This window comes from Botrytis cinerea, chromosome 9 (assembly GCF_000143535.2).
Source record: "Botrytis cinerea B05.10 chromosome 9, complete sequence".
In the NCBI taxonomy this organism is placed as follows: domain Eukaryota; kingdom Fungi; phylum Ascomycota; class Leotiomycetes; order Helotiales; family Sclerotiniaceae; genus Botrytis; species Botrytis cinerea.
The window spans coordinates 1,938,414-1,958,913 of NC_037318.1; the positions used below are offsets into that span (position 1 = coordinate 1,938,414).

The 20,500-nt window shown below is 42.5% G+C and overlaps 6 protein-coding genes across 6 annotated transcripts; 3 read left to right on the forward strand and 3 right to left on the reverse strand.

The window, feature by feature from the left end:
- On the forward strand, positions 1 to 1,796 carry BCIN_09g05560 (hypothetical protein). Its single transcript, XM_024695239.1, has 3 exons — positions 1 to 314; positions 377 to 1,284; positions 1,335 to 1,796. The coding sequence occupies exons 1-3, from the start codon at positions 209 to 211 to the stop codon at positions 1,434 to 1,436; spliced, it is 1,116 nt and encodes a 371-aa protein (XP_024551033.1). The 5' UTR covers positions 1 to 208; the 3' UTR covers positions 1,437 to 1,796.
- A 1,368-nt stretch (positions 1,797 to 3,164) lies between these two features.
- On the forward strand, positions 3,165 to 4,971 carry BCIN_09g05570 (hypothetical protein). Its single transcript, XM_001551766.2, has one exon. The coding sequence runs from the start codon at positions 3,260 to 3,262 to the stop codon at positions 4,826 to 4,828; it is 1,569 nt and encodes a 522-aa protein (XP_001551816.1). The 5' UTR covers positions 3,165 to 3,259; the 3' UTR covers positions 4,829 to 4,971.
- A 2,555-nt stretch (positions 4,972 to 7,526) lies between these two features.
- BCIN_09g05580 (hypothetical protein) lies at positions 7,527 to 10,584 on the reverse strand. Its single transcript, XM_024695240.1, has one exon. It carries the CDS (start codon positions 9,693 to 9,695, stop codon positions 7,866 to 7,868), a length of 1,830 nt encoding a protein of 609 aa, XP_024551034.1. The 5' UTR covers positions 9,696 to 10,584; the 3' UTR covers positions 7,527 to 7,865.
- Positions 10,585 to 11,147: 563 nt separating this feature from the next.
- Positions 11,148 to 12,842, reverse strand: Bcrpl10. Its single transcript, XM_001551764.2, has 4 exons — positions 12,535 to 12,842; positions 12,169 to 12,344; positions 11,831 to 12,039; positions 11,148 to 11,777 (listed from the first exon to the last, which is right to left on the reverse strand). The coding sequence occupies exons 1-4, from the start codon at positions 12,577 to 12,579 to the stop codon at positions 11,542 to 11,544; spliced, it is 666 nt and encodes a 221-aa protein (XP_001551814.1). The 5' UTR covers positions 12,580 to 12,842; the 3' UTR covers positions 11,148 to 11,541.
- A 240-nt stretch (positions 12,843 to 13,082) lies between these two features.
- On the reverse strand, positions 13,083 to 13,891 carry Bcrpl30. The gene is made up of 3 exons (XM_001551763.2): positions 13,694 to 13,891; positions 13,476 to 13,630; positions 13,083 to 13,335 (listed from the first exon to the last, which is right to left on the reverse strand). The coding sequence occupies exons 1-3, from the start codon at positions 13,773 to 13,775 to the stop codon at positions 13,237 to 13,239; spliced, it is 336 nt and encodes a 111-aa protein (XP_001551813.1). The 5' UTR covers positions 13,776 to 13,891; the 3' UTR covers positions 13,083 to 13,236.
- A 910-nt stretch (positions 13,892 to 14,801) lies between these two features.
- On the forward strand, positions 14,802 to 18,142 carry BCIN_09g05610 (hypothetical protein). Its single transcript, XM_001551762.2, has 2 exons — positions 14,802 to 16,355; positions 16,407 to 18,142. Exons 1-2 carry the CDS (start codon positions 15,713 to 15,715, stop codon positions 17,681 to 17,683), a joined length of 1,920 nt encoding a protein of 639 aa, XP_001551812.1. The 5' UTR covers positions 14,802 to 15,712; the 3' UTR covers positions 17,684 to 18,142.
- Positions 18,143 to 20,500: the final 2,358 nt, after the last annotated feature.

Sequence of the window (20,500 nt, forward strand, 5' to 3'; positions counted from 1 at the left end):
GAATTGTCGTCCGGGCGGGCGGGCAAGACTCCAGCTGACCAGCCAGCTGCTTGAAGCTTAAGGGGTTCAACTTCACTATGAAATTGTAGCTGCTGAAGGTACATACAGTTATTGTTAATAGGTGAGGCTATTCCGTCTTTATTCAAACATCAAGTTTATAAACATACCGAGAAAAAAAACACACGTGTCTTTATCCATTTCCACAACTATGCCGCCCTTTATTCCGGATTTTGGAACGCAAGATGTTGCTCAAGAGAATGTTTTGCAGTCAGCAGATCATGCTCACATAGGTATCAATGGTTTTGGGCGAATAGGTAAGCTAATAAACCTTGAATGCTTACAATAGACCATCAGTACTAATATACCGAGCTTCAAGGCCGGAACTTGTTGCGAGCATCATTACTTCGGGACAACGTTACCGTTGTGGCTATCAACCACACTTGCTCTTCGGTTGAAGATGTCATTCATCTGCTTATGCACGACTCAACACATGGCGCCCTTGACAAATTGATGGGTCACAAAACGCAAATTGACATCTTACCTAATGGAAGCATTGCAATTGATGGCCAGCAAATTGCACTCATGTCTGAGCGCAACTTGGATAAATTAGACTGGGCGAAACATGGAGTAGACTACGTTGCCGAATGCACTGGCAAGTTTCGGTCTACTGCTCTTGCAAGCAAACATGTCACTATAGGGGGTGCGAAAAAGGTCTTGATATCGGCGCCAAGCCCGGATGCGCCAAATATAGTTTACAAGGTTAACTCGGATAACTACGTGCGACTTTCCAAGGAAACTATAGTCTATTCTTGCGCTAGTTGCACTACCAACTGTTTGGCACCCATCGCCAAGGTTCTTCAGAATTCCTTTGGGATTCAACACGCTTTCATGACTACCGTACATGCGTCGACACAATCCCAACATGTTCTTGACGGATATAGCACAAAGGATAGGCGCTCAGGGCGCTCGATAATGGGAAATATAATTCCAACTACTACTGGTGCAGCGAAGGCCATAAAAACTGTGTTGCCTGAGTTGGCCGGTAAAGTGTCTGGTATCTCAGTTCGGGTGCCTACAGCAAATGTGTCCATGGTGGACTTGACTGTTGAAACTTTACAGTCAACATCTCTCGAAGAAATAATGAACAAGTTCCGTGCTTCAGCTCAACAGGAGCTGTTTGGTGTTCTCCAGGTTGAAGATGAGGAGTTGGTGAGCTCAGACTTTCTCGGAAACTCGTGTAGTGCAATCATTGATTCAAAAGCTTCGGTCGAGCTTAAACCCAACGTAAGTAACTTGCACACTTCCAGTAAGTATTCTTAGCTAACCTCTTCAAGTTCTTCAAGATTATTGCGTGGTATGATAATGAATGGGCTTACTGTTGTAGGCTTTTAGATATGCTAGTTTTTATGAATAGTCAAGATCTTATAAGCGGATAGAGATAATGTATTCACAGTGGGAATTGAAATTGAATTAGTTTATAGAATATGCTGATACTTGTAATCCAGTTTGAGTGGTGATAGTGCTATTGCGACACAGAACTCCTAAATAGAATGCAAGAGGTTGGGTTTTATGATGGGATAACGGCTGTATATCTTCAGATCCACTGCATAAAACTGTGGAGGAGGCCACTACCCCGCCATTAGTAATAGCAATAGTCATAGGCCCACCCCCAGAAGTTGTGATGAGGTATGGAGATATCCGCTCTTTTTCTTGGCTAAGAATAATCAAGACATTCTTCTTACTCTCTTTGAGAAGCTGAGAATGTCTATGGCGAAATATAGATTTCGATTCTATCAACAATAGCAGAGCTGATACTTGGAGAAGGAAAGACTTCAATGCAGAAAACTTCAATTGTGGGGATTCGGCTGCTATTCGGCTAGTCGTCGGGCTAGCGGCTAGCCAGTTGGGCTAATAAGGATCTATCTGTTCAACATCACCAACAGTGACCAACTGGTACGATGTACAGAATGACTATCACTACCAACACCAATTTTTGTAGTAATCCTAGTTAATATGACAATCACCCCACAGCGAGGATACGTGGACGAATTTGCATAAATAAAAGACAGGAGTATACGAAACGTCGCATTGAATAGTGGGTAGTTATGGGCTGTTGAGTAACCAGCACATAAAAGTGCGGCTTTTATCAAATTATTCCGCGGCAACTTCACTTGCACCACGAGTCAAACAGTTAATGGAGAGATCCTGTGGCCCGATAAATGTGTGTTTGGAGCCCGTTATTGATAAAAGCTTCAACAGGTGCAACGTCTCCTAATTCATTCATTCATTTTTCTAAGTGCAAAGCAATATCAGACGTCATATTAGGTACAATTGTAAAGTCCGCACTGCATCTGGGATACCCTATCTTGAAAGAAATCTCAACTTACAGCGGTTGACACGAGTAGCGCTTTCAAGCAAATTATAGGGGCTAAAAGATGAACATCGATTTCTAATTGCCGGTTTTCCAACAAGGAGAACCCATATGCAACCGTTTCCAAAGCATTGGGATATGTGGTTTGGTTCTTCCAAATTGAGATGAAAAGCTCGCTTGAGGTGGGGGCATCCGGATGGCATTTTGTGCGATGGTCGGAGCGGCGGAGTTTTAAACCTCCGCCAATACCACGCCCCAAAATATGACGCAGACTCGCCCTTAGAAGGAGAAGTGAGGAAAATGTGCCCACAACCAGCAATTCGCGCATGCCAAAGATTTCGATTTGCGAGGGATTTTCTTATCTGCTGCTGCTAGGACCGTTGTTATTTCGCTAGAAAAACAGGATTTTGTTGGCAGTTCTAGCGACCGTCGCTTATGGAACAACTCACTTTGACTTTGTTTGTACCGTGATGATATCCTCAACTTAGCTAGCTAGAGCCTCAAGTCTTAGCATTCTTGGAAGAACCGTCGCTCTTGGCATCTAATACTCCATACTTATGATACCGAAAAGTAACTCTACGCTGCTGGCTGATATTATGATTAGCCGAAACTGGGGTCGAATTCTTTAGGGTCGAATATATGAATGCGGAGAAAGTTATCTTCCAAACACGAGCCCCCACAGAATTCGTAATACCCTGCCTAGTAAATTCTGGAGAGATTTACGAAGACTCCACAAACTAGTACAGTCCCCGGATTTGTTGTTCGGAGAAGCGCTATTTCCCCAGGAATAAAAGGCTCCTGTCTTGGCCTTCTGATTTCTTTTGACATCTTTAGCTTCTCTCTCATTCTGATTTTGCTACTTGTCTTGTCTACCTCGTCTTACTAGTCATGTTTTCTCAAAATTCTTATATGGGACTGCGCGGCAGAGGCCTGAGAATTGCCCAGATTGCGTTTATCGTTGCGCCAGGCTTCACATTGTTTGGTTACAACCAAGCTGGTCTCGGCCCATTGGCGACACTCCATAGTTGGGCACATCAATTCCCATCACTGGACACAGTCAACACAACCGGCCCACTCAAATCACACAACTCAATCAACAGCGGTGCCGTCATTGCGTCTTTCCAAATTGGATCTTTGATTGGTGCCCTATCATGCATTTTCTTAGGGGATCTTCTGGGCAGACGAAGGACAATCTTTCTCGCTGCTTTTTTGACTCTCATCGGCCAAGTTCTCCAAGTATCGGCTTACAACTTGATTCAGTTCGTCATCGGTCGGCTCGTTTTGGGCTTGGGGATTGGAGAGATAAGCGTAATGATACCAGTTTGGCTAGCGGAATGTTCACCCGCAGCTCACCGAGGGCGAGACGTTGTCACTGCAGGTATCTTCTTGTGTTTCGGTTATTCTGTATGCAACTGGGTAGACTTCGCATTTTACCACCTTCCATCCACGAATTTGCAGTGGAGATTGCCATTGGCAGTTGTTTCTCTACCGCTTTCACTCGTTATGATGTTTATGGTCTTCTTTCTTCCCGAATCTCCTAGATGGTTAGTTCGGGTAGGAAGAACAGAGGAGGCTGCCAAGAATCTATCAGTGATCAAAGATCTTTCAGTCGAGGATGATCGCATTCGCTTCGAAATTGCCCAGATCGAGTCATCGCTTGAGTTTTCAACAGAAAATAGTGCATCACTCATGCAGCTTTTCTCCAAAGACGACAAAGAGAGGCTACTTTACCGGTTCTGCCTATGCATATTCCTACAATTTGTTCAGCAGATGTGTGGAGGTAATCTCATTTCGGTCTACGCATCGACCATCTTCCAGCAAAATCTCAACCTGGAAGTCAGTCTAGCTAAGATCCTAGCTGCTTGTGCCCTTACTTGGAAATGTCTTTGCTGTTTCGTCGCTTTCATCGCCATTGATCGATGGGGACGTCGCGCGGTATTCATGATCAGTGGCGCCGGCATGTCAATGTGTATGCTCTCCTTGGCTGTCAGCACTAGTTTCCCCTCCTCCAACAAGAGTGCCTCTATTGCTTCTGCATTCTTCATTTTCCTATTCAACTTCTTCTATCCTATCGGATTCTTGGGTGCCAACTTCCTGTATTGCAGCGAGATTGCTCCAGTCCGGCTTCGCGTGGCAATGAGCTCGATTTCAACTGCGAATCATTGGTTATGGAACTTTGTTGTGGTTATGGTAACACCGGTGGCCCTCGATACCATAGGATATCGCTACTATGTCATGTACACTATCATCTCGGCGCTTATTCCCATCTCAGTGTATTTCTTCTATCCGGAGACGATGAATCAGAACCTAGAGACGCTCAACAATTTGTTCCGAGATGCACCTTCAGCCTTTAAGGTTGTATCATTGTCACTCAATGTACCACGGGGTGAGTTGGACGAAGAATCATTGGGCAAGGAAGGACATGGTGGTGTGGCGGAGCAAGTTGAAAAGATATAACTATAGAGTTTACAAACTATGTATTAGCAAATTTTAACTTTATACACAAATTCTATTATTACTATCAAGTTAGATTCGATTGACTGCTCAGTAGTCACAAGTAAAATATTTTGAAGTTTTAATATATATTATGTTTAAGATCATCAGTTTTTACACAACCACTTATAAATATGAATGTTGCTAGCTCCTATCTATCTTCTATCTAGCTTTCACTGTCCTTGATTTATTATTATCCATTGTTTTCTCAAAACTACTCCAGTTCCTCTCTCTGAATTATTTAGCTTTCAAACATCCAGCTGCACTCTCCCTCCCCATCTCTCAACACCAAGACTTTACCCTCCTGAACCAAAATTGTGATTGTTCTGTAAGTGTTGATATCAAATAGCCTCATCATCTGGAAAAGCCATTATTGACACACCCCATTTCCACTACTTTCTAGTTTTATCACCCTCATTAGAATCATAAGGTCCTGAATTTATATTCACCCAACCATTCTCAACGGCCACTTCAATTCTCCCAGTACTATAAGATTCGCCAAATTTCCATGTTTTGTATTTTACACCATCAACCGAAGCATCTCCACTAATAACATTGCAAAGCCCATTACCTTTGAGCTTCGCAAGGAATTGCCTCCCTCTTCTAAACTTTCCAGTCGTCTCTTTTTACCCTACAATTCTTCCGATTATCTCTCACTTATGTAACACGAGACTACAACATCATTTCTGTTGTCATTGATTATAAGTTATTATCAATTATCACTGTCGTACATGATTTCCGCTATTGGCCAGCTCTAACAAGAGTAAAGAATTGGTATACCCTCCTGTCCAAATCCCCATTTCCATTCTCAACCCACAAAGGACAATGGATTTCACATCTTAATCTCTAAACCCTTTCCACCAGTCTTCAGAACTACCTTGGGCCGTTTGTATTAGTAGACTCAAGTATTGATGATACCTAACCTTTCATATCGCAACACACATTTGTATACCCAGAACTCCAAAATCAAGAGTCAAGAGTTCCGCTATTCCTCTCCTTGACTGGATTCTTAGCAACTTTAATTCGCTAACCCCTCTTTTCCCACTCTTCCTCGCTTTGTAAATCTTTCACCCTGCTCTATTATCACATAAAGACTTCTTCTCATACGAATTAAACTCAGAAAAAAAGAAAGAAAAAAGAAGAGAAAAAAAAAACAATTGCGCAGCAAGCTTAGGGAAATCCACCCCACTAGATTCAAAGATCTTATCTTCTCCAAACTGTGTTTAATCATCCTATTCATAACCTCATTTGTTCTCAGATTTTCTGCTATCACTATCTATTGTCGTTTTCTTCCCTTCCAATTCTTGCCATTCTTCTCAAACTCGCCGATTTTCTATCGTCGATTCTCAGAATAAGTATTCATCGTCACCCACATTTTCCCTCGCTCATTCCCTATCTTCCCGTTCGTTCATCAACCAAAGCCCTCAGACCTTCCGTTTCCCTTTCATCCAAACTCCAAATCTCACTTAGGGTTTGTTCAAATCGATTTTCTATTTTATTAATAAAATCTTTAATAATAATAAAATAACAAAGGATTTGAAATATTGATATTTGAATGAAACTAATATATTTGAAATAATATTGAAATATACAAGGTTGAATTGAAAATAAAGAAATTGAATTAAAAATGAAAAAGATAACACTTTTTCTCAAATATATTAATTCAATTAAATTTCAAAAATTCCTATTAATTATTATATAAAAAAGATTAAGAAAATTTATTACATTTATTATTTTAAAATTATTAAATTCAATATTTTATTAAATCTAATATTGCATTCAATAAATACATTTATTTAAATTAATATATATTAGATTTAATATTATATTCAATAAATACTATATTAGATTTAATATATTTAATATATTAATCTAATATCAATTTTTTTTTTAATCCAAACGGGCCCTTACCTCCCTTCCCCTTTCCCTTTCCCCATATCGTTTCCATCCCCATAGACCCCCTTTTCCCCTCCCAAACCCAGACTGATCCAAATCCCCCTTCCCAACTCTCCTCATATACAAGTCCCCCCCTCCCCCCCTCTCCATTCTCAAATCCAAATCACCATCAGCACACAAGAAGACGAGCTGCGAAGACCAAATCTAGAGACACCCTAGTATCCGCGAGCACCAGAACTCGATTTCCGCAATTCCCATTTCCATTGACGAGGACCTGCAATGTAAGCGCTACGCCATCTAGACTTTTCTCAAACTAACAACTACACACACTCCCGCACCAAGCCACCTCCATTCATATAATAACCCCCTCACAATTCCATCGCTTTAAAATCCCCATTTCCTATATGCCACTCCGTCCTGTTTATTCCCTTCCCTTCCCTTCCCTTTCCCTTCTCTCTTTATCTTCACCCATCCCATCCCTACTCAATACCTCACTCAACCCTTACAATCCCACACAATCTTATAATCCGTACCAAAAATTTCCTAGTCATTATCATCATTATGATTATCTTCCTTTTCTTCTTCTCCCCCCTTTCCATTACTCTACCTCCCTTCTCACTTACTCAGCCACCCACTCACCCACTCACAACCTCACTCACAACCTCACTCACAACCCCATCCATATACACACACACTAACAAACTCCAACATAATCATCAAAACCAATCACTAACATTAACATTCATTCAAATTCAACCCAACACAATAATACAGATATTCATATTCGTATTTATATGCAGAGATAAGATGATAATAAATATCTAAACCCAATCCCAAATCCCTTCGAATTTCCCAACAAGAACCCCCTATTAAATGCTCCCCTCCAAAATTTCAAAAGTAGATACCCAATATTCCCGCTATGTATATTTATGTGATATGATGTGATATATTCATTAATCCAACCCCCCCAAAAAATGCTCCGTTTATCCTTGCTTGCTTGTTCGTTCATATCTTCGTGTACAAAACTCCGTCCATATCATTTAACTCATCACCATCATCCCACTTATCAAATCAAATTCTGACTTTATCCCATCTTATCTTCCCATCAAACCTCCCCCCAGGCACCCATTCCCGCACCCCCTCCTCCCCCTACGACTACACTTCCCCTCGTACTACTTCCTCCCAAACTCCCTCCGATATCCCAATAATGTCTCGAACTCCCACTTCCAATTCTTAAACTCTTAAGTGTTCCACCAATTGGTACTCCGCCACTTCCCAATCCCATTCCTTTCCCCAATCCACCTAACCCTAACCCTACTCCACTCTCACTTGATCCTCTTCTTCCCACAGTCCCTCTCTTTCTCACCCCTCCATTATTTGCCTTAAGGTTAACCAGCGGATGATGAGCCCTCACTCTCGCCACTCTCGCCAATGAATCTGGTGTATTCTCTACAGCCAAGTTTTCTCTTGTACTTTTCGATAATACTGAACCAGAACTCGAAGCAGTTGGAGCCGGTACATTCTCACTTCGACTCGTAAATCTACTTTTCAAGTAACGGAAGACCATTTTAATATCCAAATCTCTCTCCCATTCTTCTCTTGTGATAGGAGCACTATATGATTGTCTCGGTGTTGAATCCTCCAATTCTTCTGCTATAATTTGGCTTGGGATTGATATTGGTCGAGGGATTGTAGGATGGAATTCTAGGTCGTCATCGGTATTTAGAGTTGAGGCAAGAGGTTCTTCTTGTAATTGTTCTTCTTCGAGATCAGGTAGAGGAACACTCGTGGTCATATTTGCATTGCCACTTGATGCTGATTCTGGAATGACGGGTAAACCTGCATAAGGAAGGGGTGTCTGCTGAGATTGAAGATATGTTGTAAAGGTGCCAGGATGATCTGAGAGTTGATTAACCAACAACCCCAATTCGCGAGCTATACGTTCAAGAAGTCTATATTCCCATGAACTCTTATCGGGCTGTGTGGTCGTGGCAGGAATAGGAATGGCTCTTCCTGATGCTTTTGAAAGTTCATCTTCTATCGGTAGAGATTCACCAAAGATGATTGACAGGAGATCATCATCGATACCCATTAGATCTCGTATAACTCTTCGGGTGAGTCTATTCCATAAACTATCGTTTTCGCGTGTAATCGTTGGGGCAGGTTCCGCTTCGACATTATTCAATGTAAACAAATCCTCGTGTTCCTTATCCTCAACAACAGTACTCCTCTTTTCGCTCGACATAGATTGTTTCCTCCTTCTAGTCTCCCGTTGTATCTCATCTACCAAAGCCCGACTTTGTTCCAATCTCCAGATTTCAATCCTCCTCGTCCTTTCCATTTCCGCCGCTTTCTCACTGTCCAAAGCCATTTCTCCGATTTCTAAACTTTCTCTCCTCCTCTTTACTTTCCTCGGATTGTACTGCTCAAATGCATATAAATGTTGTTGAACATCCTCGCCAATTCCATCTACCCTGAAACTCCCAAGTCCATCGTGCTTCGGTAACACAGGTCCCTCCTCGTCTTCCCTATTCCCATAAACACTTGGGTCCGTTCGAAACTCATGTAAATGACTATCCAAGGAATCCAGTTCGGCATCCTCATTATCATCCTCTGTTTGCGCATCCACATCTTCATCTACATCATGATCATCATAAATTCCATAACTCCTTGCCGCAGTTTCTAAACTTCCAAAATCACTGATCCTTGAATGGCCAGCTGTGCGCGTTCCCCTCGTCCTCCCTGTACTAGCTGTGTAAGTACCCTCTGTAAAACTTGGCGCAGCTGGCGAAAATAATACCCATTCTTGACTCGCTTCTACACGCCCATCACTCTCTTGTACATTTTGTTGACTGTGCGTCTGCGAGTTCGTATCTTGATTAGGTTGTGTAAATGTTCGAGGAGGGGCATGATGTGCAGATTGTCTAAAAGCCATCTTTGGTATGTCGTACAGTTACAAACAAAAACCAATAAGATATTAGTATACAATCCCTTTCGTGATCTCGTTCGTCGTATCTTCGTGACAGAATTAAAGAAATCGCAGTAGGCTGTAACGATATCGAGGTGAGAATAGGCTATTGATGAGGCCGTTCGAATGTTTCGTGTTTGGCAGTATGACTTCGTCAATAGAGGGGTCCGAGTCTTGTTCGAGGATAGAGTTGTACGACGTGCGAATAGTCTAATGTATTAGATACTCTAGTTAGATGAGGCGATTTTATGGACTCAAGTCTTGACGTATGGTTTTGACGTATGAGTATCTCTAGAATCTCTCTAGATTCGACAGACAAATTCCACAGCGCTCTTTGGATCATAAGATCACAGTCTAGGAATCCCCCGCGGCTCTTTATCTTTTGACGGATCAAACTTAAACAGCGTGATAATGCAGAACCAATAAACAAAATATCAAAAACTTTATTCCTCAAGATATGGACGGTACCAATAATCCAATATAAATCAATGTACGTACTCGACAATACGTACAGACGAGTCGTGTCTGCTAGTGCAAGATCAACGGCTAAACCCACTGGCGTGACTGGACTAAATGGATAAGTACAGCACGCATACACGTGGACGGGTGGATAAGACTTGTTTTTGGATAAGGAATGGCGGACGAGGTGGGGTTTGGATATCAGTGTCTCGGATCAAAGAGATGATGGAGGTGATCACTGACAGATGAAAGGGAAGGGAAGGGAAGGGAAGGGAAGAATAGGAAAGGAAAGGAAAGCAAAAGGAATGGTTAGGGTTAGCATAATGGGACTGTTCGAAAAGAAAGAAAAGGGTAGCATAATGAAAAATGGTTGGGCAAAGTTGGCTTATTAGCTGACACTGGCGAGTAATGAACTGATTTGATTGTCTATCTGCATCTGCACATCTAAATTTTCCCCAAAGTCTGTTTCATTGAAATTAGATAACCTAATAAGATGCAAGAGCACTTGTGGAAGGTGACGGACGGTATATTTCATCATCCATCATCCACCATTCATCACATCATCCATCACATCATCCCACCCCATCAGAGTTTCTCCCGTACTCGTACCGGCGTTGTCTTATCATCCCTTCTCCCGCTGAACCCTCTTCACACATTTGGATATGCACCATCAACCTAATCCGTCCGCCATCAGCCACCAGCCATCATCTATCAACTAGCAAACGAGCCGCGATAAGCAAAGAAAATCTCTCGAAATAGTATACCACAATGGTGCTGCCGCAGTCATGCCAGCCAATCAATTTGGCGTGAGAACGTTTGAGATGAGGGACTAGATTATGAAGGGAATAGTCTGCAAGGCGTAAGATTTTGTTGGATGGAAAGATCCGGAAAAATCAAGTCCATTGCCACGACGTGCTGATCTAATAAAACTTAGAAGAGGCAAGAAAGAAGACTTGGTAATGTTGTCATGATTGTCGCGATTGTCATATTGCATTGCTAGTTTTTGGTTTCATTTCAAGCGGCCCGATGTACCACTGCAAATTACCTCTCTCGTCTTGGCTGCTGAGTTGTGAGCTGACACGAACTCTCGATTGACGTGCCTTACACGACCCTTAATGTTAGATATCTCAAAAAGCAATCATCCTCATGTCAGATTCACAGATCATCACATCACCAACTAGTCAGATATGAAAAACAACGTAATGAGTTTTTGAAAGTCGTAGAATCAATTCCTTAGGTACAATGATTAGGATTTGTGTCTGCCACTTCATGTGACACCATGCTAATCCAGCCATTGCAAATGTACGCCTTTCTGATCATACCCCGAAATTCCCTTTGATATCAACAACTCGATTTATGCCTCAGTCTCGAAAGCAGCTGGGAAACGTCTGATGTTATCGGCCAACTTGCCGTGGTTGGACAAGAATTGAACATATGCACCATCGACCAAAACCTTTCCACTTTGCTTCTTCTCCATGTATTCCTCACGACGGAGAGGAGTGAAACCCCAGTTCTTGGAAACAATGATCTTTTGGCGACCTGGGAACTTGTATTGGGATCTGCGGAGGGCCTCGAGAGCGTTGGGGCGGACTGAAAGTTTGTTAGATAATTGTAGATGTATCAAATCTTGAATGTGAACTTACAAGAGTCACGGGTTCTGATGGACAAGATAATTTGACCAATGTTGACACGGGCGACAGTTCCGTTTGGCTTACCCCAAGCACCACGCATACCAGTTTGCAATCTATCGGCACCAGCACAAGACAACATCTTGTTGATACGGACGACGTGGTATGGGTGAGCACGGACACGGAGATGGAAAGCTTCCTTTCCTGCGGACTTAACCATGTACCTGTAGAATGTGTTGTTAGTATCCATCTCGATGATTTCACTTGATCTTCCAAATATTCTTTATCTTTATTCCATCTCCACTTCGACCAATTTCCTTCGCTCGACGTCATTGATTCGGGTTTAAACTCACTTGTTGGCGCAAATACGGGCGGCTTCCAAAGCCTCGGAACTCAATTGTTCATACTCGTTGGAGACCAAGTGAATGCAGAGAGGGAACTCGTCGACATTTGCCTTCTTACGACCGAGATCGAAGATACGAATCTTTGGGTCGGGAACACCACGGTTGAAACGGGACTTTGGGTAAGGCTATAAAATTAAAATTCATCAGTATTGATTCCTTCTGTTTGTTGTGATTCTGCGATCGTAAATTTGGCGTCATTTCAATACGCTGGAGATCGTTGATGCGAAAGAGCGGGCGATCGAATGGTCGGAAATCCTTCAAATCCACCTCACACGATCTGATGATAATCTGCTGGCGAAAATGAGATTTACACACCTTGTTCTTACAGTATCTGTAACATCTCGCTGGGCGACGGGCCATCTTGAATGATTTCTAGAGGGTCTTTTTGGTGTTGATGTCGATGGGTTTGCTCAAGGGGGATCGGGGGATTCAAAAGGTAACTTTCAAAGTTGGATTGATTGCTCAGCAAAATTGCGCTAACCCGTTTGCGGGCATATAAGCGAGAACTTCTTTAGGGCAAACTTGGTAATTTGCCAAATGAGGTAACTGGAGTTTCGGAGATGTGAATAGTGGCAATTTTCTATTTGAAATCAAGAAGATTTCAAATGAAAATGGAAGGTATCATCATGTCTCATAATTAAGTTACTTGGGCTTTATATATTGTACATGTCGCCTTTAATTGTCAGCATCAAAATTTCTAAATGTACGGTGTCCGGCCTTTGATCGAGTCCGGAGTTCGGGATAAAATCCTTGGGTTTCGAGGAGCCGGTGTGAGTCACTGTGAGCATGAACCGGGTTACACGCATATCAACACAGACAATGCAGGACCATCATTCAATAGATAAAAGTAGAAAGCAAATTCCTAGAATCAAGGTATATCATTTTGTGATGCTATAAAGCTATGCAACTTGTGCATACTGATACATGTCAAAGATTAATCAATCATGACTGATCTTGTTCCTTCCATCTAGAATTTCTCCACCTCAACAACCAATACTAATGATTGATATTCCTAATCTATGCAGCTTGGCTAGAGAGGATATCGGAGTCACCAGCATCCAAAACAGCCATGGTGGAACATCTGAAGAGCTTACCGCAAGCAGTACCGAGCTCAATCTAAAGAAACATAAGAGTAAGCAACTGAATACCCTCCAAAGTCTAGAGAGACTTTATCGCTGGGTAATGTCCTCCCAGACCTAATCTTAGGTCTGATCGATAGACGGATATTTTGACAAATGAAATGTATGTGTACGTACGTTGTTACCGGAGAAGTGGTGAACTTGAGTCTTGGACAACATGGAGTAGTACTCGAGCTCAGACTTGCGGAGAGGAGGGGTGTTTCCGGCAATGATGACGAGCTTGGCCTTTCCAGATCGGAGTTGCTTGAGAGTAGACTTGTATCCGAGGGTGACTGTAATGTAATAATTAGTATGTTGTTGAATTGTATTTCAATTGAAACCCATTTGATGCGTACCCTTTCCGGACTTCATAACAAGTGCCAAACGACTGTTGATGGAGTCGGCGGTCTTCTTAGCCTTCTTAGTTGTTGGTGCCATCTCTGCGGTTGGGAAATTGAATAATGCGCTCCGGCTGTATTGGATATGAAAATTTGGTGTTGTCGTTGAGGTTGTAGAGGAAATTTCGAAAAGCTCGAAAAGTTCTGAATATTTTCAAAGTGTGGGACGCTAAGGATGTGGGCGCTAAGTCGAAAGTGGACTAGACTCTAGAAGAAAGCGTGACTCTCAGAAGTGGCCTGATCACCTGACATGAATTGCGTCTCCATTTACATGACACAGGAGAAACTTCTTCTTGTCATCCGGACTTTTGAAGCTATGGAGACATCAAATATCAAGATGGCCCTACATCGTTTCGTAGATATGAGTTACCCAGATACATGCTGCACAGCGAGAAGGGACAAACCCAGATTTCCGGATTCCCCATATTCGAGTTCAAGACATTATCAACAACATCAGCGACATCAGCAACATTTACCGGGGCTCGAGCCAGGTCATTCACACATGAGGATAACCCTTGATCAAGGTGCTGCATCACCATCACCAGGACCGTCTCGTCTCCGTCACCAACAATGCCACCCATGAAATTTTCACGGGAATTCACTTGTCCAAGTCGACATCAAGTGCGCTCTGATTGCTCTGTACAAGAGTGAAAACAGCCACATCCCCTAGAGAAGTTCCTGGCAAGTGAATCAACACTAGTAGCAGGTATCATTTCCCTATGGCGATGAAAACGGTGAAAGAGCGGAGATTTAAGAATCATGCAGCGATGAAAACGCATGGTCCATTGTGCGGGCTTGTATGGATATCTCTTGTGAATTGGCCATATGGAAATTTGAGAACAGCCCGCGATTTGCTAGTCATGGAGAATTCCAGACCGTATCCAGGCACCGTAATGAATATCGAAGCCAGAGTTTTATAGATTAATCAGGATAGGAGTTGACCTGAGAACGGCTTTGCAGACAACACACAACACACAACAAACAATTATACAATACAAATGATAATGATAATGATAATGACAATAATGGCAATAATGATAGTAATAATATCAACAACAAGGGGCTTGGACACGTATAGAAAACAGCAGCTGCTTCCCTCCCTTTCCTGAACCCCTAGATCCTTGGAATCATCCTTCGCTGCCGTACACGCAAAGGACTGCGTGCCTGTCTACATACCCTTCGCTCCATCACATCCTTCAGCTGCCGGTACAGACGCAGATACAGACACAGATACAGCCACAGCTCCCGCGACATCGTGCCCTTCCCCTGCTGTTTTGCATCTCCTGATCAGAAAATCAATGCAAGCCCATCGTCTCCTCTGTCCAACGATATCATCCCGCTACCCAGTCTTTTTTGTCCTCAAGCGCATCAACCGTTCACACATGTACATTAGGGCGGTTGCCACATCCGGTATATGTTGAACAAGATACATAACGAAATCTTATCGCACCGCATCTTGCCTGACCTTGCCATACCATACCGCATTCTTCCTGTATGTAAATTCACCTGAATCACAAGTCAAACATCGACTTGATCGCAAATCTTAAAGTTGCCCTCTTATACTGTCGTAGCAGTGGCAAACGACCACGATAAAAGAGACCAAGCCTCTGGACAAAGCCTCCATATCCACAGACCGAACTGCAGCGGCGTACACATCAACAGAGGAGCCGAGGAACTGAGAAACTGAGAAACTGAGCCACCCTTCGATCTGACCCAACAACCAACCATACAACCATACAACCACGAAACCTCCAAGAATAGCTCACTCAGCAACGATACAAATTTATTCAAACACTCAACATTCATGCAACACACCAAATGATCCTGAATCCTCCAGATTACTGAACTTTCACTACTATATTGCTGCATCCTCTCCATTCCCCTTTAACGAGCATACGTTTCACATCAATTATTCATTACGAAATCACTGTTTCGCTATTTGCTTAATACCCTCCTTCAGGATACGCAGCAAGCACAATGTCAACAGCTACCAAAAAACCCCCAGTATCTTTAGGAGCTGGTCGCAGAACGTCATCAGATACTTCAAGTACCGGTATTCCAAGTAGAGCTGCAACACGTTCACCAACAAAAGATTCTTCCCCTACTACAAACGGAACACACGCACGAAGTCGTTCAATACGCAGTGGCACCCCATTATCCGCACGAGCTGCCATGCAACGACCGGGCGCTGGTGCATCCAACCTGAGTTCAAACAGTGTACCATCTGTTGCGGATGATGACGCTAGGGCTGAGAATATTGCTCTTTTGGATGATTTGAAGGAGAGACTACGTAAAACAGAAACCATATCTGAGCAATTCCAAAAGCAAGCTCAAGTTCTCCAGTCAAGATTAGATGAAGCTCTACAGGATCAAGGGAAATTGGAGGACCGTCTACATGAGAACGAGGAGAAATTAGAAACTCTACAAAATGAAAAGAGAGACGCTCTTCGACAAAAGAGGGAGATGGAATCAATCTATGAAGCCGAGAGAAGTTCCATGACAAAGGAGAGAGAAGAAATGGCGAATCGAGAGGAGGAAATGCAAACAATCATTCAGCGATTGAAGGATTCTCTATCGCAAAGATCTTCGTCGGATGAAGAGTCACGATTGTCTAGGCGTTGTAAGTTGCTAGACTTGTCATTTGATAATTGATTATGCTAACATTTGAAAGCAAACAATACCTCCCCAGGTGTCGAAAATGGCCAATTCGCTCCGCCATCCGGCTTAAACCGCAGCGACTCTCGCAACAATTCCAAATTACTTCTTCAGAAAGACAGACTCATTGAATCCTTGCGGTTAGAATTGGCAGAAGCTCAAATCAAATTGGTAGAATCCGAGAATATGGGAGGTGGAAGAATGCAAGAGGTCGAAAAATTACTGTTGGAAGCACGTATGACGAATGCAAGATTGATGGAAGATAACGAGAGCTTCCAATTACTTTTACAAGAAAAGACACTGAACGGCGATTTCTCAAAGGATCATTTTGAATACATGGGTTCATCATCCAACGCCGATGCGCTGAATGCTTTGGAGGGTCGATCACCAGGAGCTTCTCTCGCAGATGAACTTTCCGAACTTAACGACAACGAAGGCGAAAGTGATCAACACCGTCGTCTTGAAGCCGAATTAAAATCTGCCAAGGACCAGAATAAAGCTTTAACATTATATATCAACAAAATCATTGAACGACTCCTACAACACCAAGATTTTGAAACCATTCTTGATTCGGACTTCAAATCTGGAGATGCTAAGGGACCCGTTAATAAGGATAAAGACCTTCCTCCACCTCCACCAAAAGAGCAAGCTAGTGGCGCATCTATTCTTCAACGTGCGAAGACTGTAGCTATGGGAAGTCGCAAACCAAGACCTCAATCTGTTATGCCAATGAGCCATGGAACTCTCAATCAAGATCCCGAAACAGCACCTAGTATACCATTCGGAGTTGGCCGTTCATCAAGTGTTCGACAAGGAGTTCGTCCTAAATCAGAACAATATACAGGCGGTGGAGCTTCAATTGTTAATCAAATGTATAGAGGCGGCCAAACCTCACCACCCCTCCATGGACCCCAAACTCCTCGACACTCGCAAACCTTTTTCGGGACTGGTCCCATGGCCGGTAAACCCACTTCTCGCCATCCTTCCTTAGGTCAAGTACCCACTGCGGGTAATTTCCCGGGTCTCAAGAGCGAAAGTAGTAGTATAAGCGGAGATAGCGGTGAGGTCAGTACACCGCCCAGTACTAATAGTCCTCCACGAAAAGAGGCGAGAAAATTTGCGGGTAATAAACCAAAACCATTACAATTGGTTCAGGATAAAGAAGAAGAGGATAAAACGAAGGCTAAGAGAGCTAGTTGGATGGGATGGGCTTTTGGTGGCGCAGGAGCTCAAAAGAAAGAGGATGGTGTTGCATCGGCAGGGGTCCTTGGTGAAGATCCTATTATTGAATAATTGCGCAATTGGCTAGGAAACATAGATCTGGTTGAATATTTGAGAGAAATGCATTTGATATGGAGTCATATCGAATTGGGATAATAATTCTTGGGGAGATATTAGTTGGGAATTCGGGTGGAATAATGTGGTTGAATCATATGATTGATGCGTTTGGTGTAGATTTGGAGAATTAGGTGGTGGATATACTTCTTTTTTTTCTTCACTTTTTTTCTATACTTCTTCACCTCGGTAGGGTTGGCGGGGGATAGGATATTCTTCCCTCAGTTCGTAGTCTATTTTTATATGGACATTTAGTCTAGATAGACCAGTCTCTTCTCTAAATTTGGGGAGCTTGTTAAGAGCTCGCTGGCGAGAATGATGATATGGATGGATATTTGCATGCGTGCGTGCATGGATGGATACATATGAAAATGAGAATGAATGGATGACTTTGAAATGAAATGAGATGGTTGCCGAGATTGATTTTTTTTCCCCGATGAATGAACGATTTTCTGTGAATCAAATGTGAAAGTCCATTTTAGAGGTTTCGAATGAGAGGGGTGAGGGTATGTTTATCTGTGTGTGTTAATTTTATTTTATGAGTGGTTGGAATTATGGATGGATGGATGACTTTTGGGGTTTGGGTTTTGGATTCTGAGTGAGTGTATGAGTGTATGAGTGATGTTATGTAGGATGGAGGGGGTCTAAGAGGGGATCTGAAAGGGGAGGGGGGAGCATTCTTGGATGGTAGGGCGTGGTAAGGCAAGTAATATAGAGAGCATTGGTGACTATAGGGGAGGGGGGTATTGATGTAGATCTTGCTTCTGCAGTAGGGGAGAGAATAGATAGAATGTGCTGAGGTGTGAGGTGGTGGACACATGGAATGGATGGGTGGTTATCGTTATTGTTATTGTTACGGAGTAGAGTGGGTAGTAGGGAGATAGTAGGGAGTAGAGTCGGTATATACTATGTATGTATGTATGTATGAGTGAGATTGACGTGAATGTTGGTTCTGCTCTATAGTGTGATGCGGTGATGGTATGCTATGGTATAGTGTACCTCGCGGAATAGAGGAGAGTAAAGAGTGAAGAGTGGATGAGAAAGGAATTAATCCGGGAATGGAGAAGAAGATGATGAAAAGTATAGAGGGGGTATAAAGATCAGAGATCTGGTAAGTATATTGTTTTTGTATAGGTGGTGTTTGGATTAATATCTATCTATATAAGAAGAATGCGGATGACGTAACACCTACTATCGTAGGTCCTAAATATCAAATACCGTATGCTGTCTCAAGAGCTAGCTATCTATGTACAGGAAGTAGCAGTCCTTACTTATATAAGGGATACTTGTTAAAAGAGCAGTCTCTTTCGTATTTGCTTAGGGCTGTAATTTGGTAGTTGTTGGGTTTTCTTTCTATCCGCTTAAGCTTATAAACAGTGCAAGTTGGGGTGTGCTTTTGGTGAATGGTTTGATGCATGGATTCTGGGCTGTAAAGTATGGGACTTGTTGCTTTCGAAGGGACTAGTACTCTGAGGGTGGGTTTGGGGTGAAAGAAATCGTATGGATCTTTAGTCTAGGATGCTAATATCCCTTATTCTTCTTGTTATCTCGGTACAGCGTGCTTGAGGTAGTTTGGAATTGTAAACGCCCCCCCCCCCCCCTTTTTTTTTATACTGTGAAGAGAAAGAAAGAGGAAGGGTTCATCCGCTGAAACATAGGAGATAGACTAGAAGTCTGTTGTTGGTGCAAAATTTGATGTCATTTGGAAATCCATGTTTTCTGACTTGATCTGTTGATTTGTAATTTCCAAAGAGAAATATCTAATTCAAATTCAAGGATAGTCTCTTTCCACGTTATCATTGCTGTACATTTCTAATTTAGTTTTCATTGTCGGTAGGTCATGTTCCACTACTCTCTCTTCCTTGTCATTGACTTTGATAACCCGCAGAAAATATTCGTTCTCTTCCACAGTCTTTTAAATCGATGTAGCAGAATGTCTGTAGAGCTATAATGATTATCTCGAAACCCTTCCTAAACTTTTACCTTAAAAGTTCCAAAAACATATGAAGTTAACATGTTCTTCGCGCGGGCCAACAAATTAAAGGTCTTTAGCTCAATTGAGTATCTGGTATCGTATTGCAGAGATTTGCAATGAACCCTCATCTGATATCATTCACGTGCCAATGGTATACTATCAGCACTGGGTTGAGTATGGGACCAACTCAGAAAGTGGGCCAACCAAAAAAAACACCATTGCAGATGTGTTGTAACGAACACCACCGCACAGCAATATCGTCATTTTGAGAGTTTCAACTCAAACTAGACGAAAAATCCACTCGAGCAGAGCAGGCGGAATTCTAATGGATCACTATCCAGTCTAATTCCCGAGAGCGCTATAGTTAGCATAAAGCTCAGAAGATCATTAGTCGGTCTCGTCAACCGAACCACCAAAACCTCAATCAAAGCTCCCAAAGACTACACGAGCGAATTAGACTACAAAATTACTGCCCTTTAAACAAAACACTCTAATGTGTCTTCAAACTCATGATCCATTCCATTGTTTGAATCAGATTCTGACCATCCAATTTCGTCCTGGAATCATCCTAGCGGCTAGGTTCACAATATCCAAATTGTCTTCCTATTTTCTCTTCAAACTAGACATCTTAGCTCTCAAGCTCACACCTCATTTTTTTTTATTGAGACTAGATTCAGATGACCCGATTGTATCTTTGGACAAGACACCACAGCTCATCCACCTCACTTTCTGTTGTTCGAAGACCGATCTCAACAATCTGATTACATCTTTGGATTGGACACCTCAACTCCACTATTCAT